The 26878-nt window shown below is 45.4% G+C and overlaps 2 protein-coding genes across 4 annotated transcripts in view; one reads left to right on the top strand and one right to left on the bottom strand.

Moving 5' to 3' along the window:
• The window catches only part of LOC140191235 (tetratricopeptide repeat protein 39A-like), a 121364-nt gene extending 98956 nt beyond the window's left edge, over positions 1-22408 (top strand). For all 3 annotated transcript variants that reach the window (XM_072248438.1, XM_072248437.1, XM_072248439.1), the window contains 6 exons: positions 490-581; positions 3774-3894; positions 4737-4848; positions 8440-8554; positions 8639-8755; positions 17854-22408. In XM_072248438.1, coding sequence (XP_072104539.1) covers positions 490-581; positions 3774-3894; positions 4737-4848; positions 8440-8554; positions 8639-8755; positions 17854-17968 — 672 coding nt within the window. In that variant the 3' untranslated portion in view covers positions 17969-22408. The remainder of the gene's footprint in view (positions 1-489; positions 582-3773; positions 3895-4736; positions 4849-8439; positions 8555-8638; positions 8756-17853) is intronic.
• Positions 22398-25605, bottom strand: gadd45gip1 (growth arrest and DNA-damage-inducible, gamma interacting protein 1). Its single transcript, XM_072248440.1, has 2 exons — positions 25205-25605; positions 22398-23582 (listed from the first exon to the last, which is right to left on the bottom strand). The coding sequence occupies exons 1-2, from the start codon at positions 25585-25587 to the stop codon at positions 23288-23290; spliced, it is 678 nt and encodes a 225-aa protein (XP_072104541.1). The 5' UTR covers positions 25588-25605; the 3' UTR covers positions 22398-23287.
• Positions 25606-26878: the final 1273 nt, after the last annotated feature.

Here is a 26878-nt window from a genome sequence, read left to right as displayed (position 1 = left end):
GTTACAGGCACTTCCAGTCCATTGTGCTGCCCAATTACATCCACGTGACCAATTAAGCTACTAACTGGTACATCTTTGGAACGTGGGAGGAAACCCATGTGGTCATGGGGAGAACGTACAAACTCCTTACAGCAAGTGGCAGGAACTGAACCAGTGCTGTTGACACCAATCGCTACGCTACTCTGCTGCCTGATGCTGGAAATCCAGAGTAACACACAAAACGTAGGAGGAACTCAGCTGGTCAGGCAGCATCTATGGAAAGGAATAAACAGGCAACGTTTAGAAAACGTCCTGTTGAGGGGTCTCGGCCCAAAACGTTGACTGCTTATTTCCCTCCATAGACGCTGCCTGACCTGCTGAACATCACCAGCATTTTGTGTGTCTATGTGTGCTGATCAAGATTTCCAGCATCTGCAGAATCTCTTGTGTTTAACATCTACTTTAGTTGGCAGTCAACCTGTTAAGCCGGTTTGGCCTATTATCCTGCAGGCAATGTACGTCTACATGAAAGCGGCGTATCTGAGTATGTTACCCGAGCACGAGGCAAAACCCTTTGGAGACGACGAAGTGGAGTTGTTCAGGTAAGTTGCTTTCTGTATCAGAACACCTCCTCCTGACACATGCACAGAGTGCACGGACCCCTCGTCATTTCCTTGCGTACCCATCCTTCCAAAGTCAAAGTAGAACTTATTCTCAATGTCACATTGAGCTTCATTTCCTTGCAGGCATTTACAGGAAAATAAAGAAATACAATAGAATTTATGAAAAACTATACATACTGTATATCTATGGCAGCTCACTGAGTGAACTTTGTAAGTTTTGAATGTTGCTGTAAGATGAAGTTCTTCTTCATGGCAATGGGTTCTGATGCTAAAATTGACAGGATTTAGGCTATAAGTCCATAAGATCAGAAGTCATTCAGCCTCTTGTCATTCCATCATGGCTGATATTTTTGTCCATCTCAACCCCTGGTCTGACCAATGCCTTATTTAGCCTTAACATTACACCCTTGCTTTAATATTCTCGTCTTCTTGAACTGAATGCTAACATTCCATTTGCCTTCCTTGTCATTGATTCAACCTGTACGAGGATGCCCAAGCCCCTTTATACTGCTAATTTCTAAATTTTCTCCCCACTTAGAAAATAGTCTACACCTTTACTCCTTCTACCAAAGTGCATGACCGTACACTTCCCTTCACTGTATTCCATCTGCCACTTCTTTGCCCGTTCTAATCTGCGTAAGTCCTTCTGCAGACTCTCTGTGTCCTCAATGTCCAGCTGGCCCACCACCTATCTTTGTATCATCCACAAAGCCATCAGTTCCATTATCTAAATCATTGACATTTGGTTCCTGTTTGTATGAAATTCATTTGAACTTGTGGCCTCTCCTCTCCAAAGGCTTAAATGCACAAGGTAATGTAATTTCCTTCAGAGGGTGATGCGCAGACTCTGTTTGCTGTGCCCGGGGGCCAGCCTGTCGAGTACAGTCATCCACTGAATCAATGTGGGAGTGAAACACTGGTGAAATGAGTCAGAGTCCTCAGGCCCTTCAGCCCACTGAGTCTACGCTAACCATCAACCACCCACTTACACTGTAGGTACTCATCTTGTTTTCCCCTCCAATGCATTGGTTGCTGCAAAAGTTTCCTCTGGTGTGTGGTTGGGGAGAATGTGTGGGGGATGAAAGAGAAAAAGGGATTTGTGCAAATGGATGGTTGAAGGTCAACATGGACTTGGTGGGCAAAAAGGCCTGTTTACCTGCTGTACCTCATCCACATCGACTCCCCCCTAGATTCTACCCCCCCTCCACCTACGCACAAGGGGCAGTTCACAGCAGGAAATTAACCTGTTGGCCTGCATGTATTTGGGATGTGGGATGAGGCCAGGGCACCCAGGGTTGCCCACAGTCAGCAATGGATTAAGCCCAGCTCACTGGAACTGTGAGGCAGAGGTTCTGCCAGCTGAACTCCAGGCCGGAGACTGGCTGTGGGAATGACAGGCAGGGTTCGTGGTCAGCTTTGCATCCCTCTCCCCACCCTGCCCCCCGACTCGTGCTGAGGGGAGAAGTCTAAAACATAACTGAGCCTGCAGTTCTGTGTTGTGTTGTAACAAGCAGCCACCAGAAGCTAATAGAACCCCGAGAAAAGCAGTTAGAGTCATAAAACACTACAACGCACAGAAACATGCCCTTCAGCCCATCTAGACTGTCCCATCGACTTGCACCCTGACCATAATCTTCCATATCCCTCCCACTCAAGTACTTCTCTTAAATGTTACAATCAAACCCATATCCGCCACTTTCACTGACACCACCCTCTGAGTGAAGAAGATCCCCCTCCAGTTCCCTTCAACATTTCACACTTCACCCTCAACTGATGATCTCTAGTTCTAGTCTCACCCAATCTCAGTAAAAAAAACTGCTTGCATCTTCTCTATCCATACTTATCATAATTTTGTATACCTCTAATCAAATCGCCCCTCATTCTCCTACACTCCAGGAAATCATCCTAACCTAGTCAACCTTTCCCCATATCCTCAAGTCCTGGCAACATCCTTGTAAATTTTCTCTGTTCTCTGCCAATCTTTTTGAAAATTTCCTGCAGGTAGGTGATCGGAACTTCACACAAACTTCAAATTAGGCCTGTTGTAAGAATTACCTCATATAACAATGATTAGTGAGGCACAGAGAGATCTGTATTTACCGACAAGTACCTTTGTTGTTTAAACTAACAAGTACCTGAATTTGTACACTAAGTACCTTGGTCAAAGAATAGCAAGGGTATTACCCGGGCAAAGGAATCTGCGCTGACCAGGTATTCCTCTTAGTCCCGATTCTCTCAGGGTTGCTCACGCTTGTATCTGCATTGGTTATTCTTTGAAGTCACCGCTGCCAGTACACACGAAGCATCCACTTTTAAATCTATTCCTTATCAATTCAAAAATCACATTCCAGTGTCATTCTTCACAGCTCTTGTGTCTGTCTTTTAACACCTTGGTATTGGCTCTGCTCCAAGCCAGAATCCATTTGTTGTCCTCTTCCCATCAAGTGACAGTTGATAACTTATGGCTTTTTGTTCTCAATCAGCAACAAGCTCGAATCTCTCCAGGCAGGTACCAGCCCCAACACTCGCAAACCTGCATGTTATAGCCAATCAAAGAACATCTCACAAATAGCTTCTTATTTGGAAATGATCTCCATCCAGCAGATCACCTGAAGTATCATTGTTTCTTCTTTAAAACATTGACAAAGCCCAGCATGTCAAGCTCAGAAAATGGAGAATAGAGTGTCTTCACCAAATGGCAGCCTCCATCCCCAAGCACACGGCACGAACAAAGACCATTAGTCTTATTGCTTCCACTGTCCTTGATTCATTTGAATTCACTGGTTTGTAGACTGTCGGTCTTTCTGGCCAACAGGCCTAACAAACATCTGATACAACTTCAACATAAGATCCCAATTCCTGTACTCAGTACTCTGATTTATGAAGGTTAATGTGCCAAAAGCTCTCTTAGTTCCTGTGACGTCACTTTTGAGGAATTATGGATCTTGTAGTCCCAGATCCCTCTGTTCTAGTGCACTCCTCAATGCCCTACGCTGTAAGACCTATCATACAAGACCTACCCTGGTTGGTGCTGCCAAACCTCACATAGTTGATGGACTTCCCAGTTGAGGGCTTTGTGTTCACAGAGCTGGTTGTTAATCGGGGCTCAGTTAACAGTTCATGTTGCTTGGAAACCCAACAACCTGCTCCTCTTTCCTCCCCCGCTCACAGGCAGGTTCCCCTTCTGAGGCAGAAGATCGCCGGAAAGTCCCCCCCTACTGAGAAGTTTGCGATAAGAAAGGCTCGGAGATACAAGTCTAACCATCCTGTGAGGTTGCCGGTGCCGGCTCTGGTGAGTGCAACATGAGATGCCAAAGGCTTTGCAGTACAGCTCCCACCACTCTCTGCGTTTTAAAAAAAACACGTGGCTCTGATGTATTCCTCCAATCACCTTAAAGTTACGCCCTCTCATCCCCCTGTATTAGCTTCTGCTGCCTTGTCTTTGGCTATCCACTTGATTGATGCTGCTTATCATCTCGTACACCTCTCGTTCTCCTTCCCTCCATAGAGAAGAGCCCTAGCCCACTCGACCTATCCATGCTCTCTATCCTCAACGTGCTCTCTGTCAGGCAGAATCTCCTCTGCACTCTCTCTGAAGCCTCCACTTCCTTCCTATAATGAGGTGACCAGAATTGAGCACAGTTTTCCGAGTATGGGCTAACCAGAGTTTTATAGAGCTACAACGTTACCTCACGGCTCTTAAACTCAAACCCCTGATGAGGGGCAACACACCGTATGCATTCATAATCAACTTGTGCTCAATTCTGAGTGATCTGTGGACTCAATACCCTCCATGCTGCTAAGGATTCTGCCATTGACTCTTTGCTCTGTATTGAAGATGCAAAGTTTTAGGGGTGAAATGTAAAATAGATTTCTCTGTCCATAGATGCTGCTTGACCTGATCAGATTTCTGTTTATCCGATGCATAATAATATGTTTAACACAATTAACTCCTTCCATGCCATTGAATTAATGACTGCATCAAAGTATTCATTCCTTGCCTAGCTGAAAGTGGACAATAATCCTCAGATAAACGGACTCATCGAATCCCTTGGATCTCTCCCCTCTCTTCCTGTTTCCACCTTACTCCCTACCCTCATCCTCCCCCTTTCCACCTCCTCATCCCTGATTCAGGAGATGATGTACATGTGGAATGGTTTTACAGTGATCGGCAAACAGTGGAAGCTGACAGAGGAGATGTTGGAGACGATCTGTGAAGCGGAGGCGGAGCTGGAGCGGGCAGCATGTACGTATGGACTGGATTCTAAACTCTCTTAATTTTGCAGGCCTCCATGCTTTGGGAATGTCACGCACAGTTGACAATCAGTGGAGAACATTGTCCTCAACAACATACATCAATAACACAAGCCTGATTAGTTTGTGGTGCTGGTGGGGATGTGGGCCAAATGCCAGCAGAATTCTGTGTTCATGAGGTGCTGCTGTGGTCTTCTGATCTTTCACCTGAGAGTCGCAGTTCGAGGCAGACTGGAGCATGGAACTACAGTAACAGCAGATGCTGTAAATACTCGGGAGGTCAGGCAGCTGGAAGGCTGAACAGAGTCCTGATGGAGGGTCTCGGCCTGAAACACTGACTGTTTATTCTCCTCCATAGATGCTGCCTGACCTGCTGAGTTCCTCCAGCATTTTGAGTGTGTTGCTCTGGATTTCCAGCATCTGCAGAATCTCTTGTCAGTGTTTCAGATTGAAGACCTTCTGCCAGAATTGGAAAAGTGAGAAAACAAGTTGTGCAGAGGGATGGAGAAGGGTATGAGGAATATCCGCTGTGGTTGGCAGAAACTGTAATCATGTTTCATTTGTCTCCACCATCTCTGTTCTTCACAAAAAACGTTCTCAGAATCAGCTCAGATAGGCTGAAAGGCACAAACTGATTATCTACTTAGAACTGCAAAACTTTGTTTATTAGGACGGAACAAAGTAAGCATTAAAATAGCAATATAGATACGCGCAAGCCCCTCTCACTGCAGTACACCTCCCACTTCATTGACAGTGGTTTTCATGACCCACCTGTTGGTGAGGCCTCGAAGAACTCCCCCCATACCACCCAACTGGGGAGGTACCAGAGGACTGGAGGTGTTCTACTGTTTTAAAAAAAGGCTCTAAACATAAACCAGGAAATTATAGGCTGCTGAGTCTGACATCAGTTGTGGGAAAGTTATTGGAAGGTATTCTAAGTGATTGGATATATAAGTATTTGGATGGACATGGACTGATTAAGGAGAGTCAGCATAGCTTTGTGTGTGGTAGGTCGTGTCTGACCAATCTTATAGAGTTTTGTGAGGAAGTTACCAGGAAAGTGGATGAAGGCAAGGCAGTGGATGTGTCTGCATGGACTTTAGCAAGGCCTTTGACAAGGTCCCGCATGGGAGGCTGATCAAGAAGGTTCAGTCGCTCCACATTCATGATGAGGTAATAAATTGGATTAGACATTGGCTTTGTGGGAGAAGCCAGAGAGTGGTAGTAGAGGATTGTCTCTCCGACTGGAGGTCTGTGATTCGTGGAGTGCCGCAGGGATTGGTGCTTGGTCCTTTGTTTGTCATCTGTATCAATAATTTGGATGATAATTTGGTTAACTGGGTCAGCCAATTTGTGGATGACACCAAGATTGGGGGTGTAGTGGACAGTGAGGAAGGGTATCGTGGCTTGCAGAGGTATCTACATAAGTTGGAGGAATAGGGTGAAAAATGGCAGATGGAATTTAATGCAGACACGTGTGAAGTTTTGCACTTTGGTAGGACCAACCAGGGTAGGTCTTTCACAGTGAACAGTAGGGCACTGAGGAGTGTGGGAATTCAGGTCCGTAATTCATTGAAAGTGGCATCACAGGTAATAGGGTTGTAAAGAAAGCTTTTGGCACATTGTCCTTCATAAATCAATGTGTTGAGTACAGGAGATGGGATGTTATGCTGAGGTTGTATAAGACATTGGTGAGGCCTAATTTGGAGTATTGTGTGCAGTTTTGGTCACCTACCTACAGGAAAGACGTAAAGCAAGGTTGAAAGAGTATAGAGAATATTTACAAGGATGTTGCCAGGTCTGGAGGACCTGTGTTATAAGTAAAGATTGAATAGGTTAGGACTGTATTCTTTAGAACGTAGAAGACTGAGAGGAGATTTGATAGAGAGATACAAAATTTTGAGGGGTATAGATGGGTAAATGCAAGCAGGGTTTTTCCACTGGGATTGGGTGGAACTACAACCAGAGGCCTTGGCTTAAGTGTAAAAGGTGAGAAGTTTATAGGGAACATGAGGAGAAACTTCTTCACTCAGAGGGTCATGAGAGTATGGAAAGAGATGCCAGCACAAGTGGTGGCTGCAAGCTCGATTTCACCATTTAAGAGAAGTTTGGATAGGTATGTTACATGCTAGGGATATGGAGGGCTATGGTCCCAGTGCAGGTTGATGGGAGTAGGCAGTTTAAATGGGCCAAAAGGCCTGTTTCTGTGCTGTATCTCTCTATGACTGTGACCCTTTCCACTAATATGTTCGGCACAGCCAAGAAGGGCCAAAAGGCCTGTTTCTGTGCTGTAGTTTCTATGGTTTAATATGAAATGCTGCAGAAATTGAAGCAAAACAGTAGCACCTGCTCCAAACACCCAACCAGAACCATTCCTTACTTGTCAGTACTCTTCATGAGCCCCAGCCCTGAGTACACCTAGCTTTCATGTTCCCACAGTTGTATTCCCATAGTCTTGCATTGTCATTGTTGTCTTGTACCCCATGGCCCTAATCAAAGCTTCTTCTGCCAGTTCATGTATGTCAAAGGCATACAGTGGTGAATACATTCGGCAGGTACAAAGATGAGCCCTTTACAATGCACCCTCTCTCCCCCTGACCAGAATCAGGGTGCAACTCTTCTCATCCTGACTCCCCACCCACTGGTCTCCACAGTCCACAGACCCCTTTCCATCGCCTTTACCAAGACCACTACCAAACATGTCATCCCTTTCCTTTCGTCATTCCGAAGGGGCTGTTCCCCTTGCAACCCTTGGTCTGCCCTTCCATCACCAACCACTCCTCTTTTAGAGTATAAAATTGCTCTTTTTTTCTTGTAGCTTAACTTTCCTATGCTTATAAAGTATATGCAATCGTCCATATACATGTAATTCGGTGTATTTTGTAGTAATTATAGCATAGAAGGTGAGCCGGTCCCAGTGCTTGTGCTCTCTCCAGTGGATCCAAGGCTCTCTCGGCTGAGATTACTATCTGCACCCTAGTGACAATATCCAGCCTGGAACACCAGTCTGTTTACCTGTGTGTGTGGTCAGGGGGCCCCAGAGAGAGCCACCCTTCCCCTGGGCTGGTGCAGAACAACAACTGAAGGCATCCAATTGTTTTGGAGTTGTGTCCCATTTGCTCTGATGCTTAAACAGGCATTCCCTGTCTTCATCCGTTTTCCTTCCTGCAGACGCAGCCTGAGTGTTTCCAGCACTTTCATTTCAAAATGCTTTCACTGTATATTTCCAAGCATCAATGTTTCATTCGTCTAGGCGCAGGGGTTCCCAACCTCATGCCATGGACCAATGCCATTAAGCAAGGGGTCCACGGATCCCAGGTTGGGATCCCCTGGTGGTCATAGGGCTCTTACAGCCACCTAGTCCATTCTAAATGAGCCCCATCGACCTTCATCCTAACCTTAACCTTCCATACCCCTCTCGTCCATGTACTTATCCAAATTTCTCTTAAATATTTAAATCAAACCCGCATCTACCAGGTCTGCTCATTCCACACTCTCACCACCCTCTGAGTGAAGAAGTTCCCCCCAAGATTAAAATGAATTTGAATTTTATTTGAATGGACCCTCTCCTCTCTCTCCCCAGCTAATGAATACCTGGCTGATGACAAGTGTGTGGTGAAGCTGCTGAAAGGGTTGTGCTTGAGACACCTGGGCAGGACCCTGGAGGCAGAGCAATGCTTTGTCTATATCTATGAACAGTAAGTATGAGCCGGTGCGGTGGGAGGGAGGGAGGGGGGCAGCAGAGGTCTGTGTGTAACTCATCTCCCACTCTCTGTACACAGTGCGAAGAAAATTAAATATGATCACTACTTGAGTCCAAACGCACTCCTGGAGCTGAGTCTGCTTTTCATTCAACAGGATCGAAAAGACGAGGCCATCAAATGGTTGAGACGAGCAAAGTGAGTACTTCGCTTTCTTTGTCAGATCAATTGAAACTATAGAACAGTACAGGCCCAGAATGTTCTGCTGACCTTTTAAACTATTCCATGATCATCTGATTCTTCCCTCCAACACAGCTCTCTGTTCTTCTTTCATCCATGTGCCATCTAAGAGTTTCCTAACATATCTGCCTCTACATCCCCCAGTCCAGTCATCGACCATCTTCTGTGTGTAAAAAAAAAACACAAACCCACCTCTGACAGCCCTCTCAAACAAGAGAAAATCTGCCGATGCTGGAAATCCAAGCAACACACACAAAGTGCTGGAGGAACTCAGCAGGCCAGGCAGCATCTATGAAAAAAAGTACAGTCGACGTTTTGGGCTAAAACCCTTTGGCAGAGCAGAAGGGTTCGGCCCGAAATGTCAACTGTTCTTTTGGCTATAGATGCTGCCTGGCCTGCTGAGTTCCTCCAGTGTTTTGTCTGACATCTCCTCAACCTTTCTTCCGATCACCTTAAAGTTATGCCACTTGCATTCACCAATTTAGTACTGGTTGTTCACTGGGTCCATGCCTCTTATCATCTTGTACACCACTATCAGGTCTTCTCTTATTCTCCTTTGCTCCAAAGAGAAAAGCCCTAGCTCGCTCAACCTTTCCTCATAAGACACGCTCTCTAATCCAGGTAGCATCCTGGTAAATATCCCCTGCACCCTCTCTAACGCTTCCACGTCTTTCCTATAATGAGATGACCAGACTGAACACAATATTCCAAGTGTGATTCAACCTAGAACAATGGCCAATGTTGCTGGGCACCTGAAGGTGGGCCATACTGGTAGGTCAGGAGGCACAGGACAGACTTCCTCCAATATAGGGTATCTGTCAATCTGATGGTCTCAATAGCCATCCAGTTAGTTTCATGGTGACCATTGCTGATGTTACATTATAGACTTTCAAGTTCCTCTGGAACAACAAAAAGGTTAGGAGAGATTTCTATCTCCTCCAGATCTACTCGATGATCGATAGGATTGTGGCAGGATTGATTAGGTCACAACTACACCTCTCTGCCTGTTCAATGAACCCTTTTCTTATCATCCAAAAATCTATATAAAGAGATTTATAGATGCACACCAGTCCTCATTGAGGGATCAGCAGTGGAAATGGTGAGCAGTTTCAAGTTCCTGGATGCCAGCATCTCTGAGGATCTGTCTTGGCCTCAGCATATTGATGCAATTACAATGAAGGCAAGACAGCAGCCTTTCATTAGGAGTTTGAGGAGATTTGGTATGTCACAAAGACCAGCAAATTTCTACAGATGTACCACGGAGAGCATTCTAACTGGCTGCATCACTGTCTGGTATGGTCGGGATCAGAAAAAACTGCAGAAGGTTGCAAACTCAGCCACTGCCTTCCCCAGCATCGGGGACATCTTCGAAAGGTGACGCCTCAGAAAGGCAGCATCCGTCTTTAAGGACCCACTTCACCCAGGTCATGCCGTCTTCTCATCACTACCATCAGGGAGGAGGTACTGGAACCTGAGTATACACACTCAATGCTTTCGCTTCTTCTGTCTGCCAGCAGATTTTTGAACCAACAATTATCCTCTGAACACTACCTCATTATTTCTGCTCTCTATTTACACTGCTTATTTAATTTTATAAAGTATATATAAAATATATATATATTTCTTACTGTAATATAGGTTACTTTTTTTGTACTGCTGCCACAAATTTCATGACATCTGACAGTGATATTAAACCTGAGAACCTGGCCTTTGGAGTAAAGTGTGGGTAGTCCATCGCTCTGCCACTGTACCAACCATGTGGGTGGCTTCAAATTCATGGACTCAGCTGCACATGCACGTGACTCTGTGGTGCAAGTTGAAAAGGGGAAGATCGAGGAGGTTTTGGGGCAGGACTAGGTCAGAATGAGAACTAGTATCAGGTTTATTATCTCTGACATATGTGCTGAAATTTGATGTTTTGTGGCAGCAGTACAGTGCTATAATTGCTATAAATTACAATAAAATAAATACATATTGCGAAAGAGGAATAGTAAGGTAGAGTTCATGGTTCGTTCAGAAACCTGTTAGTGGAGGGGAAGAAGCTGTTCCTGAAGTGTTGAGTGTGTGTCTTCAGTTAACTGTGTACCTCCTCTCTGTTGGTAGTAATGAGACTCTTGAGTTGCTTAGTCGTTTAGTAAGGCCATGGTGATCTGATTGTGGCTCCAGCTTCATATTCTCATCTAACCTCTCACATCACCACCCCTTACTTATCCAGAATCTCTACCCCTTTGGAAAAATAACATTCAAAACCTAAACATTCAAAGCTAAAATATTCAAATGGTGAAGGAGATGCTTGGCACGCTGGCCTTCAACAGTCAGGGGGCTGAGTGTAGAAGTAAGGATGCTATGTTTCAGTTATACAAGACACTGGCGAGGCTGCACTTGGAATATTGAGCACATTTTAGGGCACCGAGGTACAGGGAAGATGCCATTAAGCTGGAAAGAGGTTTGGTTGCTGAAGGCCTGAAGCTGGGACAATGGCAGTAATATAGTGAGTAGTGCACAAGGTGGCGCTGTTCACTCATGTTTCAGAACCTGACGCTCTTGTAACCCTTGCATGCCCGGTCCTGTTGCTGCATTTCAGTTCAAATTTCAAAGTAAATTTATTATTGAAGTACATTTATGTCACCATATACAACCCTGAGATTCGTTTTCTTGCGGGCTTTCACAGTAAATACAAGAAACACATCTAATCAATGCAAGACCACACCCGGCAGGATGGACAAATGCCTAATGTGACAGAAAAACTAACTATGCAAATACAGAAAGGAAGGGGGGATAAAGGAAATAATAATAATAATAAATAAGTAATAAATATTGAGAACATGAGATGAAGAGTGCTTGAAAGTCAGCCCATAGGCTGTGGGAACAGAGCAGTGATGGGTTCAGAGTAAAATTTATTATCAGAGTACATACATATCATGACATACAAACTTGAGATTCTTTTTCTCTGAGGGCAAATCTGTAGAATAGTAACTGTAAACTGGATCAAAGAGCAAGAACATAGAAGATCACAAACTTGAAATGCAAATGTAAATAAATGAGAAAAGTATGAAATAGTAAGATGAAGAGTCCTGAAAGTGAGATCATTGGTTGTGGGACCGTCCCAGTAGATGAGAATAATTATCCCCCCTGGTTCGAGCGCCTCATGGTTGAGGGGTAATACCAGGTGGTGTGGGTGCCGAGGCTGCTGCGCCTCCTTTCTGATGGCAGCAATGAGAAGAGAGTATGGTGGGGGTCCCTGACGACGGACGTTGCTTTCCTGTGACGGTGCTCTGTGGTGGGGGGGCTTTGCCCACGATGAACTGGGCCATATATGCTTCTTTCTGTAGGGTTTTCCATTCAAGGGCATTGGTGTCTCCATACCAGGCCATGGTGCAACCAGTCACACACAGCTATAGAAGTCTGTCAAAGTTTTTGAAGACATGCCAAATTGTTGTAAGCTTCTAAGAAAGTGCTTTCTTCATAATGACACTTGAAGTGCTGGACCCAGGACAGGTCCTCTGAAATGAATACACTGAGGCATTTAAAGTTGCCAACCCTCTCCGCCTCTGGTCTCCTGATGATGGCTGGCTTATGACCCTCTAGTTCCCTTCTCCTGAAGTGAATAACCATCTCCTTGGTCTTACCAACACTGAATGACTGGTTGCTGCCGTGGCACTGCTCAGCCAGATTCTCAATCTTCCTGCTATGTGCTGATTCACTGCCTTTGATTTGCCCAATGACAGTGTGTCAGGTGACTGTTTGCTATGCCAGGAACTTGTAAGAACATGAGAAGCCAGAAGCCATTAAGCCTGCACTAACCAGCAGGACCAGGGCTGTTTTAACCTCAAACACCAAGTGCCATTACTGTCTGGTTTGGTGCGGTTCCCTCTCACAATATATGAAAACTAAAGGAACTGTCAGATCAGAAGAAAAGGTCATTGGCTGCCATCTACCTTCTTCCCTGGACAGAGAAGCAGGCAGGAAAAATCATTGCAGACACTCTCCGCCCAACAAACTGCCTTTTCCAAAAGCTCCCTTCTGCAAAGATCTGAAGGGCTGTTAAAACATTAGCTTCCATGATGAGGATGTCTCCGAGTTCACTGATGGAGTCACGTGCTTCATCCAGAGGTGTATCGACAATGTTGTCCCCCAGAAGTCGGTCAGGGTCTTCCCGAACCAGAAACCCTGGCGACATAGAGCTTACATGGCCGGCAATCAGTAGGAGATGAAGAAAAGCAGCTACGATCTGCTCAAAGCTGTCAAGGCTGCGAAACAACAATACAGGGACAAGATTCACAACGAATAGCACACGAGACTTGTGGCGAGGGTTGCATACCACTGCAGATTTCAAAGTCAAATATTGTGGTACTGCCAACATTGCGGCCTTCCTCCCAGATAATCCCAATTGCTTTTACGCTCGGTTCAATGTTGTTAACTCCGAGCCGCCAAGGAAAGCCTCCGCTACGACCTGCAACCTGGTCATCTCTGGGGCTGAGGTACGCAGATGTTTCCAACGAGTGGACAGTGGCTGTGGGATGACAGCATCCCAGGGCGAGTGCTCGGGATGTGTGCAGCACAACTGGCAGGTGTGTTTACTGACATTTTTAATCTCTCTCTCTCCCAGGGTAGAGTGCCCTCCTGCTTCAAATTATCCACCATTGTCCCTGTACCAAAACATGCCTGAATGACTGGCGTCCTGTCGCACTCACCTCAATAATAAGCAAATGCTTTGAGACGCTGGTCAAGGATTACATCTGCAGCTTGCTACCACCCAAACTGGACCCCCTACAATTCGCCCACCGACACAACTGATTGACAGATGACAGAATAGCCACTATTCTACATACTGTCCTTACACATCTGGAGAAGAAGGATGCTTTTATGTGAGAATGCTGTTCCTGGACTACAGTTCAGCATTCAACACCGTGATTCTCTCCAGGCCCAACAGGAAGCTCAGAGACCTCAGTCTTGACCCTACCTGTGCAGCTGGATCCTGGACTTCATGTCAGATCGCTGGCAGGTAGTAAGAGTGAGTTCCCTTACCTCCATCCCTCTGACTCTCAGTACAGGAGCCCTTCAGGGCGGTGTACCAAGGCCCCTCTTTACTCCCTGTATACCCGTGACTATGTTGCCACCCACAGCTCTAATCTGCTAATTAATTTTGCTGACAATGCTACATTGATTGGCCTTGTCTCAAACAATAATGAGATGGCCTACAGGGAAGATGTCATCTCTCTGACACAGTAGTATCAAGAAAACAATCTCTCCCTCAATGTTGCAAAAACAAAGGAGCTGGTTGTGGATTACTGGAGGAATGGAGATGGGCTAACCCCTATTGACATCAATGGATCTGAGGTTGAGAGGGTACCCAGCTTCAAATTCCTTGGCATCCACATCACCGAGGACCTCGTGGTCTGTACGCACCAGTTGTGTGATGAAAAAGGCACAACAGCGCCTCTTTCACCTCAGATGGTTGAGGAAGTTTGGTATGGGCCCCCAAGCGCTAAGAACTTTCTACAGGGGCACAATTGAGAGCATCCTGACTGGCTGCATCACTGCCTGGTATGGGAACTGTATCTCCCTTAATCGCAGGACTTTGCAGAGAGTGACACAGACAGCCCAGTGCAGCTGTAGTTGTGAACTTCCCTTAATTCAGGATATTTACAAAGACAGGTGTGTAGGGGGAAAAAGTCCTTTGGATCAATGGGGACCCTGATGCACCTTCAATTACTCCAAAAGACTGAAGTAGGGTAAATACTGAAAGGCTTTCATTTGCAGTAAAATATGACTTCCAGCATGCTGAGTGTCTGCCCCTGGACTGAGGGAAGGGCAGAGTGAAATCACCTTTATTCAGGGGTCTGTGGGAGGAGCCACAGGGGCAGTCAGCAGAGGGGCGTGTTACAACATATATATGTGGTTTATCACAGACCCCAATCACAATCTATTCCAGCTGCTACCATCCGGGAAATGGTTCTGCAGCATAAAAGCCGGGACCAACAGGCTCCAGGACAGCTTCTTCCACCAGGCCAACGGACTGATCAACTTGCGTATTTCTATGTTACATTGACTGGTCTATTTATTATAAATTACTATGATTGCACTTTACACATTTAGATTGAGATGTAACATAAAGATTTTTACTCATGTATGTGAAGGATGTAAGCAATAAAGTCCATTCAATTCAATTCAGCTCTTGCCATCTTGAAAGTTTCTCCCCCAGGCAGTTAATCTGATCAACCATTGTAGCTATCTCCCCCTACCCCACCTCCTCTAACTATTGTCCCCGTCAAACACTTCAAACCACTTTTTATAATGCTGTTTACATTGTAAATACGTGTTTGTATTTATGTACATTGTATTCCATACCCATCCTTTAACCTCTAACTTTATTTTTTATGTAATTTATTCTTTATATTTGTTGAATGATGTTGTTTTATCGTTGCTGGTGGTGCCCTGGCCATCACACCACAGCAAATCACTAATACACGTCAATGTACTGTATATGGAGATACCTTCATCATCCTTTGCTTCCTGAGATATCTAGAATCCTACAGCTATCTGTCTTGAATAAGTGTAGTCACTGAACCTTCAAAGTCTCTTGGGCAGGGAATTCCAAGTATTAATCATCGGCTGGGTGAAGAAATTTCTCTTTATTTCAACCCTAAATGACCTATCTTTTAAGCCCTGGTTTCAGACTTGGCCACAGGAAGTGCCCTGTCAGAATCTCCCCTGTCAGCGCCCCCAAGTATTTTGTTGGCCCCAGTTAAAGACAAGCCGAGCCCGCTCAGTTTCTTCTTGTAGGACTCCACAAATCCCTAACAATATTATATCCAGCAGACTTCAAAAGAAAACAGCTCAGTTCTTTTATCCAAGATTTTCTGAAAGCTCCAATTTTCCTGTCCCAGTGACATCTTTGTCATTCTGATAAACAAAATAGGTAAATTGATTTCTTATCGTGACATATACCAAGATTCAGGAAAAACTTTGTTTTGCATGCTGTCATACGGATCATTTCCTGTCGCCATCTACAGCCCTGAGATTCGTTCTCTAGTAGTAGAACAAGGAAATACAATTGAATCAATGAAAAGCTACTGTACACACAAAAAAGGCGGACTAACGTGTAAAACTGCAAATACAAAACAGTGTGATAAATAAAACTGAGGACATGAGTCCTTGAAAGTGAGACTGTAGATTGCGGAAATAATTCAGAGTTGAGGTGAATAAAGTTATCCATGCCAGTTCAGGAGGGAAGACAGCATGGCCTGGTTTGTGTGGTTGATCTTGGCAGGACTTGATCTGTGTGCCTGATATGCTTCTCGCGGTGAATAGACTTTGCTGGAAGTACCTTTGCTGGTGTTGTCCAATGAGCTAGTTGGCAAAATACACCAGTCTTCACTCTTCAGGCCCTGTCGACTGAGATGATAATAATTAGCACCTTTGTCTAAGGACAATGTTATTTCTTGTGCAGGCAGGGCTTTGTGCTGTTGGGTGTTGGCATTTGCAGATACAAGCACACAGAGTTTCATTTCAAACAGAGCACCATCTCTCAGTCCTGCTCTCCTCTCCCACCAAATCCATCATCCCGAATATACCTCTGACTATATTTCCTTTTTCTCTCTCAACTTGCTCTAATGTCATTTTGTTTATTTTGTCATGTCAATTCTGTATAACTTGTGTTCGTGTTAAATTGTGTTAGTCCTCATCTTGTACTGTGCTGCTGCTGTGAACAGCTAATGTACACTCGTGTAAAATTCATACTCTGATATAGGTGTAAGCTGATCATTAAAAAAAGCTTGAATTTGTACAGTACCTTTTTAAATGGAACGTCAGAGGGAAGTTTTTTTTACTGGGTGGTGAGTGTTTGGTATGTGCTGCTGGATGGTGGTAAAGATAGTTACAGTAGGGATATTTAAGAAACTCTTAGATGGGTCCATGATGGCTATGTGTGAGTGAAAGGTTAGATTGATCTTTGAGTAGTTTAAAGGTTGGCACAACATGGTGAGACGGGCCTGTGCGGTACTGTTCTGATTGTAGACCAGGGGAATGCAGGTTGTGGGAGATTTGGCAGTGTGAATGTAGTTTGTAACTGTTTACTGCGACAGGCTTTCCCGAGGGAATTGGACAAGGGAAAGTTGTGTGGGTCCTAGGGGAAGAACGGGAAGGAGACTTTACCCGATTGTTTGAACCCAGGAGGGTTTGAACAAGGTTGGCAGGAAAGAAACGGAAACCAGAGCACCAAATCACAGAAAGAAGATCCATTGTGTTCAGTTCTGCCTTGTTCTTATTGCTGAGGTTTTGGAGGTGTGGAGGGGGGGAGGGTGCTGCTCCCTGGTTTGGAGGACATGTGCTATGAGGAGGTTGGGTTGCTTTCTGTAGAGTGGCAGGGGCTGAGAGGAGACCTGATAGTAGTTGGTAAAATTATGTGAGGCTTTGATAGAGTAAACAGTTAGGATCTTTTTTCCAGAACTGAAATGTCTGCTACTATAGGTCAGAGGGAGGAAGTAGAAAGGAGATGAGCAAGAACAGGTTTTTTACACAGAGAAAGGTGGGTGCCCAGAATGTGCTTCTGATGGTGATGGTAGAGCAAGTTGTATTGTAGCATTTGATAAACTCTCAGATAGGAACATGAGTATGCAGAGAAGGGAGGGATACAGCACGAAACAGGCCCTTCTGGTCCAACGAGCTGCACTGCCCAGCAACCCACCTATTTAACTCTAGGCTAATCACAGGATAATCTACAGTAACCAATTAACCTACTAACTGATCTTTGGACTGTGAGAGGAAACTGGAGCACCCGGGTGAAACCCATGTGGGCACAGGGAGCACATACAAAGTCCTTACAGACAGCATTGGAATCGAACTCTGAACACCTCCGCCGTGAGCTGTAATGACTTCGCGCTAGCTGCTACGCTACTGTATGTTCAGTGTGTGAGGAAGAGGAATTAGATTAATTAGGAATCATTAGTTTAATTAGTTCAGCACAAGGGCCTGTTCCTGTTGAATGTTTTATGTTTCTATAAGCTTACAAAAACACTGCCATTTGGTGATTCTAATAATTTGTTCTCTCCTAGACAAAACTACAAGGACTATTCCATGGAATCTAGGACACTTTTCCGGATACACGCTGCTCTTTCTAAACTGAAGGCGGAGAAGGATGAGAATGGGCTGGAGGGAACTGCCCTCTAGACATGAACCACGCGGAGGCCTCGGTGTTAAAAGGGATGGTCTAGCAATGGGGAGGGGCTGGAGTGTAAAATTAAATGAGGATGTTCACTTCCAATAACACCTGGGGTTGAAGCTCTTTCTGCTGAGAAGTTAATGTTTGGGGAGCCGGTCTGCCCTTAACGAATCTCTGACTTGAAGACCTTGTCCTGTGCCATTCTGGATTTGAGGAAAGGATATGGGAGGCATTGCCATGGACACTAATCGGTTGCCATTTTGTCTTCTGCTGGGCCTGTAGGGAATGAGTCATACAGATGGGGAAGAAGCCTGGCAGAATACTGGGAGGTGATCAAATCAAAGGGGTTGGGGGTGGTGAAATCGCCCAAGAAACGTGGTACAAATCAGCTTTATAAATGTTCTTTGTTCACTTTGCTGGTAATATCAGGTAATTGTGCCTTCCCTGCTAATCTTGGAGGCCTCTCAGTGCGAGCTGCAAGGGTTAGAAGGTGTTAGTACAAGTTAATTATTCTAATGTTTCTAAATTAGTTTCTGTAGATAGACTGAAATTATCAGGAGACTTTGATGGCTAATTGCACTCAAATTATTTTATATCTAACACTTAGAGATTTTATATTCTCATTCAAATAGGGTATTACATTTCATCACTGCTGTGTTTATTTAAGTAGGTGCAGTTGTCAGTTGGGCTTGGTCAGTGAATGATTTAATTGCTGTCCAACCCTGGAAAACTGGAATTTTTCAATGTTCAGTGTTCAATTGAAGCCAGGTACACCAGTTCCACTGGCTTGGGGCTTTGATATTTTGTACTTCAGGAAATGTAAATAGATTCAGATTTATTAATCACATGTACAACAAAGCATACAGTGAAATATGTCATTTTGTGTTAAGAACCAACACACTCTTGACGTGCTTGGGGGAAGCCTGCAAGTGTTGCTACATCCAGTATTTTGGCACTAACATAGCATGTCCACGGTCTTCACCAGAACAACACAAGCAGTAGCAACAACAACGGCAAAACGAGCTCCTTTCCCCACTCACTCACACAGACAGACATACGGACTTCCAGTCTTGGGCCCCAGAAGACACTCAGACTTGTAGGCAATGGCCTCCAATCTCCCGACCCTGGCCATGACTCACAGATGGTGAACAAAAGTTTTCACACTGTGCAGCCTGAGATTGCCCTGTGTGATTCTAGTGTGTGAAACAGCAATATTGGGAATACTTGCTGCTATCACCTCAGTGATGGTCCTGCATCCCCCTCACCCTCCCCATCACATATTCTTCTCCCCTCTCTCACCCTAGATTAAGTAAGGACAACCAACTGAGCCTGCCCTGGCTCTACAACTCATTCAGTCAGCACAGAATCACTTCAGGACACCCCCACCCCCACTCGTTGGTTAAAGCCTCCTTTTGAACTCATACTGAGACTTTGACAGGGCAACAATTGGACTAGGGATGTTAAGGTCAAACTCCAGTGATCTACCTCTGTCCATTTATGAGAACTTGTTAAGTTGTGATATAACAATCTGAATCCCCAGGATGGACAAAGATGTGGTTACCCATGGTGTCTGTCCATGAACGTCTCATCTTGCCCAAGTATCATGTCAGTGGTTCGTTACCTCTGTTCTAACCAAGGTTGCAAATAAGTCTGGTTGAACCCCCTGAATTCTGTTCAGTCACGTTATCACACTCCAGCAAAGACACTCTGAATTCTGAGTGGGGGGCTGTGCAAAATGATGCTAGTGTTAATAGGTTTACATTATGAAGCTAGGCTGCATACTGTATATTTATGCTGAATACAGATATTTAATTGAGGTGCTTAAGGTAATTGTGGAAAAAAATACGTAACACACAAAATGCTGGAGGATCTCAATCAGTCAGGTTTCAAGCCAAGACTTCAGCAAAATGGGGTTGGTCTTTGATGATTGACACAGTCTCAATGGGCTGATGGGCTGTATGAGGGAATTTGAGAGTAGTTGGGTCCAGTACAAGTGAGTGTGGAGTCAAAGGGTTGTAGTTGTAATTAAATCTGCCTAGAACCTCATCACAAAACTATCTGTATTTTTAATTGCCCCTTCCCTTCTAGATTTTGCCGTGATACCATTCATATCCCAGCCACCACCACTTGACACCTTGGAATCCCACTCCATAATCTTTTTTTTCTTGGACCAGAACAGACAGATTTTGCTGACCTAAAATGATGCAGTCAGTACTTAACACACTTATTACAGCATTTGGTCTCAATACTTGACCCTCCACTTCTGAAGAGTCTCCTATGCCGTGTAACCCAAACTCTTCCAGCTCCAAGCGAGATTTAGGGTCTTCACCTGAAACGTTGACTGCCCACTTCCTTCCACAGATGCTGCCTGAGTTCCTCCAGCTGCTTTTTTTTTACTGCAGATTTCTACTTCATTTTATCTCAAATAGAGCAGATATTGCTTGAACCTTCCCCAGTCTGCAGCCCTCGTTTAAAGAAAGTTTCCTGGCTGATGGGGCATCCTGCAGGCAGGAATGCGGAATTTCCCAGCAACAACAAACCTAACTAGTTGTGCAGAGGGTTGTGTACCTTTAGTAAAGCCAGCTGTTAGACTGATTCAACCCCTGTTCCTGCTGTCCTGGGAATCTTGTAATTAAGGACAATTACCCTAAAGGTGAGAGTTTGGGGGTGTTAGGACATATAACAGCACAGCCCTTCAGTCCACAGTGTTCAGCCGACCTTTTAACCTACTTTAAGATCAGTCCAATGTTTCCCTCCCACATAGCCCTCCATTTTTCTTTCATCCATATGTAGATCAGCAGTTTCACACAGTATTGCTTTGAAAGAGGAAACATTTGTCTTTCAAGTAAAGTTTCTTTTAAAAAAAAAAGCAAGCTGGAATGGATTAAGGCTGAACCTCAACACCCTGCCCATGCATGAGGTGATTACGGGTTACTCTTGCTCTGTAAACAGTACTCAACATACATTGTCGACTTCATTAGGTACAACCTGCAGTGATCTTCTGCTGCTGTAGCCTACCCACCTTGAGGTTCAACGTGTTGTGTGTTCAGAGATGCACTTTTGCACACTTACTTGAGTTACTGTCACCTTCCTGTCAGCTTGAACCAGTCTGGCTATTCCCCTCTAACCTCTCTTATTAAGAACACAAGGGAGTCTGCAGATGCTAGAGAGCTAGAGCAACACACAGAAAATGCTGGAGGAACTCAGCAGATCAGGCAGCATCTAATTAACATTCACCATTTCAGACTGAGACCCTTCATGAGTACCAGAAAGGGAGAGAGAAGATGTTGGAATAAACAGGTGTGGGAAGGGGAACGACAAGCTAGAAGGTAATGGGTGAAGCTAGGTGGGTGGGTGGGAAAAGTAGAAGGAATCAGATAGGAGAGGAGAATTGATTGTGGAGTAAAAGGGGAACCAGGGAGTGATAGGCAGGTGAGAGGCCAGAGTGGGGAACAGAAAGAGAGGGAAAGAAAAATTATTGGAAGGAGAAATTAATGCACATGCCATCAGGTTGGACAGAATATGAGATGTTGCTCCTCCACCTTGAGCGCGGCCTCATTGTGAACAAAGAGGAGGCCATGGACCGACATGCTGAAATGAGAAGAGGGATAGGAATTAAGATGGTTAACCACTGAGAAATACCGCTTTTGGCAGATGTAGTGCTCTACAAAGGGGTCCCTCAATTTACGTTGGGTCTCAGCAATGTAGGAGAGGCCTCATCAGGAGTTGAGGATACAACAGACCCAAACAGGTTTCTCCTGGTAATTCTTTCCCGCTCCCTTCTCCACTCTGCCCACTTACCTCTTTTGACCTTACTATCACCTCCCCTTGGGGCCCCTCTTTCCCTTTCTCCCATGGTCCACTCTCCTCTCCTACTATCACATTCCTACCTCTCCAGCCTTTTACTTTCCCCTCCCACCTGGCATCACCTTTCACGTTCCAGCAAGTTCTTCCTCTTCCCATCTCAAGTCCCTGAAGTCCAGCTGTTCCTGAGATACTCCAATCACCTTGTCTGACAACAACAATCATTCCAAGTCAAAATCACATTTTTTCCCTGTTCTGATGTTTGGTCTGAACATCTTGACCTTGTCTGCATGCTTTTATGTAGGTATTGTGATACTGTCACATAAATGGCTGATTAGATATTTGCATTTATGAGCAAGTGTACCTCAAAGTGGCCACTAAGTGTATTTTATAGTGTTATTAGAAGGTTATACTCGAAATTCATTATAGTGGAGTTAATGACATTAATGTCAGTGATAATAATATGCTGAGGTTACTATCTGGCATGTTGGATAAAGTAGGGATGTTTTGCCTCTGCGTCCACAGATGACTTAAAATGCATCACTTAATCTTGTGTGATGAGGTGTAATGGTTTGCATGTACATGTGATTTACTCAAGTACAGCAAGACAAACAGAATTGATTTAAATTACTTAATCATTTTAATTTGTTAAATTGACTCAATACAGTGGAAGTTTGGTAAAAATTTTTCCTGTCTCTAGCATTTATATACAAGGTCCAAAGGTTGATTACATGAGCTGCAGAATTAAATTCTGTGAGTGGATCTTGACATTGTTTCTCAAGCCAGCTCATCAATGACCTGGAACAGTACTGCCTGAAAAAAATCTACATGGTTCCCCCAAATGACTAACCAAGAAGCAACGTACCCAATCTGACATCTCCATATCAGTAATTAGCTCTTTGATTCATTAGGCAAGTTCTGATACCATTACTCTTGCACCAACTGGGACAGATCCCAGAATCAGAACCAGGTTAACTTGTAATCCCAAGGACAAATAAATTACACATGCCTGGAGTCACCAAGAATGGAACATCTGAGATACTTTGAGTCCTCAGATTTACTGTAGCTGGTTCATGCAGATTAAGTGGAGGAACTACCACACGGAACATCCCCCCCAAACATACAGGATTGACCTCTGGCAACAAGCAGAAGCCAGAACCCCACCAAACAATACAGTGCAACAACCCACAGAAATGTTACCAGACAGGGCACTGCTTGACAGACGGAAGTGGGGCACTCTCAACAGAGCGAGAGCGGGAGTTTGTAGGACGGGAGACAATATGGTGAAGTGGGGTTTAAAGACCAGCGAATCCTGAGAGTGTGGCGAAAGGGTGCAGAACATTGAACACGTTCAGCGCAACTGCCCACTCTCACCTGATTTAGCTGACACTGACCTGCTCAACATCAACCAAACAAGACTAGAGCGACTGGCTGTCTGGTGTGACAAGCTATGATGATGATGATGCAGATTAATGGAAATAGTTTGAGGCTTGTCCAGACTCTGGCAGGAATCGCACGTGGTTTTAAGATGTCGCGGCAACTGTGGCCGATGCCTCACTCCTGTCAGCCTCTGCTTTTTGCCGTCTCTTCATCAGTTTCTTTTGCTTCTTCTCCTCTTTCTCCAGTTCCTTCACCATTTCCTGAAACTTGGAGTTGCGGGGGTCGATGCTGTAACCAAATCGCTCTCTGGCTTCAGCCAGCAGCCGTTCTCTCCTGGCCTTCTCTTCCCTCTGCTTCACTTTTGCCTCCCGTTTCTCCCTCCTCCATTCCTCAACCATCTTGGGCATCTTGGCCATGTTGGCTGCAATCAGCTTTTGCCTGCCAGGGAAGGAGAGATGTTAATCACAACACTGTTGAAGAAATCTACTGAGATAAGATTAGCTTTATGAAACATCAGAACATACAGTAAAATGCATTATTTGCATCAACAACCAACACTGTCTAAGGAATGTGCTGGGGGCAGCTCGCAAGTGTCATAACGCTTCCGGCGCAAACATAGCACGCTCACAACTTACTGATCCTAACCTGCATGAGTTTGGAATGCTTGAGGGAAATGTGTGGTCACAGGGAGAACTTGCAGGGATGGCACAGGGAAATATGGTGGGGATGGGGTAGGGATAAAGGGGATGTGGAGAGAGTAGACAGTAAACATGGTCTACAGCAGGTAAACAAGTATGCTTAAAGGAGACACGGATCACTGGCCCATAAACCACACAGACTTCCTTGCCTTTGATTTCATTAACAGCTGATTATCTGCATATTACCCCTGCTGATCAGTTCATTCAAGTGGTTGTGCACTGACAATACCGGAGGTTGGGACTGAACTGAGGTCAGTGGAGCTGTGCTGGCTGATTAACACTGATGTAGAACAGCACGGTGTGAGGGTATGCGCTGGAGAAAGATCTTTAACAGTGAGATCACAGACACGTGAAACTTGCAATCTCAAAGTAACTGAGATGATGAACAAGACAAGAAAGAATCAAGATTATGCAGTGCAATCAAGGAGTGTGTAAGGAGCACACCTGGTGACACACATGCAGGTTATCTGTTCAATTACCTGTCTCATTAAACTAGCCTCGCCTCACCTCCAAAGGACAACACAATCCCCCCAATGACAAGTAACGCAAGATGCTGGAGGAACTCAGCAAGTCGGTCAGCATCTATGGAGGGGAGTAAACAATGAAGGGTCTCAGCCGAAATGTCGACAGTTCGTTCCCCTCCACAAAAGCTGCCTGACCTGAGGTCCTCCAGCACTTTGTGCTGCTCTGGATTTCCAGCATTTGCAACATCTCTTGATTTTACATTAAATGGCAGTATTGTGTCTCCTCCAAAATGATTCCTAACAGCACATTCCAGATACCCATCCCTCTGTTAAAAAAAACACCTACTCTGCAGATCTCCCTTAAACTTTTACTCTCTCAGCTTAAACCCATTTCCTCTAATGCTTGACATTTCTAGCCTGGGAAAGAGACTCACTATTGCCCCAATCTATACCCACACCCTTCACAATTCTCACATCTTCCCGACCCCCTCCTCCTTACCCCAACCCCTTGTCCTAACACTGCTCTCTCTCACCATATTCTCCTTGCCCCTCTACCCCTACCTTTACACACTCCTCCTTCTACCCTGTCCCGCTCCTTCCACCTCTTCCCTCCCTCTCCCCTCCTATAACTCTCCCTCCAACCCTTCCCTCTCCCACCTACAGCTCCCCCTCCACCCTTTCCCTCTCCCCTCCACCTGTAGCTCCCCCTCCACCCTTTCCCTCTCCCTCACCCCTCCACCCTTTCCCTCTCCCTCACCCCTCCACCCTTTCCCTCTCCCTCTCCCCTCCACCTGTAGCTCCCCCTCCACCCTTTCCCTCTCCCTCTTCCCTCCACCCCTTCCCTGCCTCCCCCTCCACCTGTAGCTCTCCCTCCATCTGCCCTGTTCCCTCCCCACACCTGCTGCGCTCTCTCTGCCGCCGTTCGGCCTCTCGGTCGCGGATGTTGCTCCACATCTGCTGCAGGGTAGGCTCAGCGCGCTCCTGCTCTCGGAGGAGGCTTAGCTCGGCGGGCTGGGGCCACAGGGAAGCGGCGGGGATCCCGGAGGCTTTGCCGACGGCCGCGAATCTCCGGCGCTGCGCCCTGGGGCCGCGCTGCCACTCCGGAGCCTCGGGCCCGGGCACATAGTGGCCGCTGAGGTCCAAACCCAGCGGCCTGGCGTGGTAGGAAGCGGTGGCGACCGCCGTGCCGAGGGTAGGGGGAAGCAGCCGCGACCTTGACGAGACACCCAGGCTCCACCGGCTGATTAGGCCGCACAACTGCCACCCTACGGGCGCCGCCATTTTGGAATGGGGTCCTGGCGGGGCGGGTGACCAACATATGCCTGGCGTAGCGATAAAACTTTTACAAACTTCTGAAAATGAAGGTAAGGGAACAGAGACGCTCCCAGATTATGAAGATTTGACTTTATTCTGCACACTCCAGGACCTCCATTCAACTCATACATTTTCGAGGTTAATGTTAATTTGAGACGTTTGTAATGTTCCATGCTGCTGATGGCATTTATACCGTGGGCGTGTATGTCCGTGACAATGAGCTAGAAGATTTACAAAATTGTAATCATTAATGTAGGAAAGTTTCTGTGCGTCAAAGCCCTTGCCACTGGAGAGTCTGCCATTGCTGGAAATTTTGAGAAACACACAAACACCACAGATCAGACAGCATCCGTGGAGGTAAATGGAGAGTCGACAATTCGGGTCCAGGCCCTATATCATCTCCACAAGATAGAAATACAAGCAAGCATTATTTAAAAAAGTTGTTTTAATGATTACAACTAGGTAATCTGAGTGTGTGATGTTTTTGTCATAAATATTGATTGGGGGTTTGTGGGGAAAACTCTCTGGTTCTCTTTAAGAAGTATTAGAGAGTTAGGTTTATTGCACCTGCACAACTAAATGTACAAGTACAATGAGAAACCTACAGCATTACCATAGACACAGAACATCGGATACACAACATAACACAAGACAAGCAAATTATACAAGAAGGAATGCAAACTGGAGCAAGAAAAGAGCAACAGGCTGATAGAGGACGTAAACACAAGAGTTTCTGCAGATGCTGGAAGTCTTGAGTAACACCAAATTCTGGGGGAACTCAGCAGGTCATGCAGCATCTATGGAGAAGAACAAACAGTCGCTGCTGAAAGCTGAGACTCTTCAGCAGGCCCACAGCATTAACTGTTTATTCACCTCCATAGATGCTGTGTGACTGACTGAGTCCCTGCAGCATTTTGCGTGTGTTGAATCTGCTGAGGAACTCAGCTGCATCTATTGGGGTGGGGTGAGGTGTGGGGGTGGATTGGCTGACATTTCAGGTTGAAATCCTTCATTGGGACTCACTGGATCTTTTACATCCACCTGAGAGAGCAAATGGTGTGCATCAACTGATACCATCTCTCAGTGTGAGCCGAAATCTGGTGCTTGACCTGATCTTACAATCACTGCGCTGAGAGATAATGGTGTTCTCACCAGCACAGATATCTTTAAAATGCAGATTTAAAAGGTCATTGATATGCAGAACATCCTTGCTTTCAGCCTAAAGTTTTTTTTAAAGGGAATACAGGAAGCTTTGTCA

This window comes from Mobula birostris, chromosome 32 (assembly GCF_030028105.1).
Source record: "Mobula birostris isolate sMobBir1 chromosome 32, sMobBir1.hap1, whole genome shotgun sequence".
NCBI lineage: Eukaryota > Metazoa > Chordata > Chondrichthyes > Myliobatiformes > Myliobatidae > Mobula > Mobula birostris.
This window is presented reverse-complemented; position numbering and strand designations above follow the sequence as displayed.

Coding starts and splice junctions, on each gene's coding strand:
- gadd45gip1 (XM_072248440.1), bottom strand. CDS start 25,587: ATGGCGGCGCCCGTAGGGTGGCAGTTGTGCGGCCTAATCAGCCGGTGG. Junction 23,583..25,204: donor CGGCAGAGAGAGCGCAGCAG/GTGTGGGGAGGG, acceptor CTTCCCTGGCAG/GCAAAAGCTGATTGCAGCCA.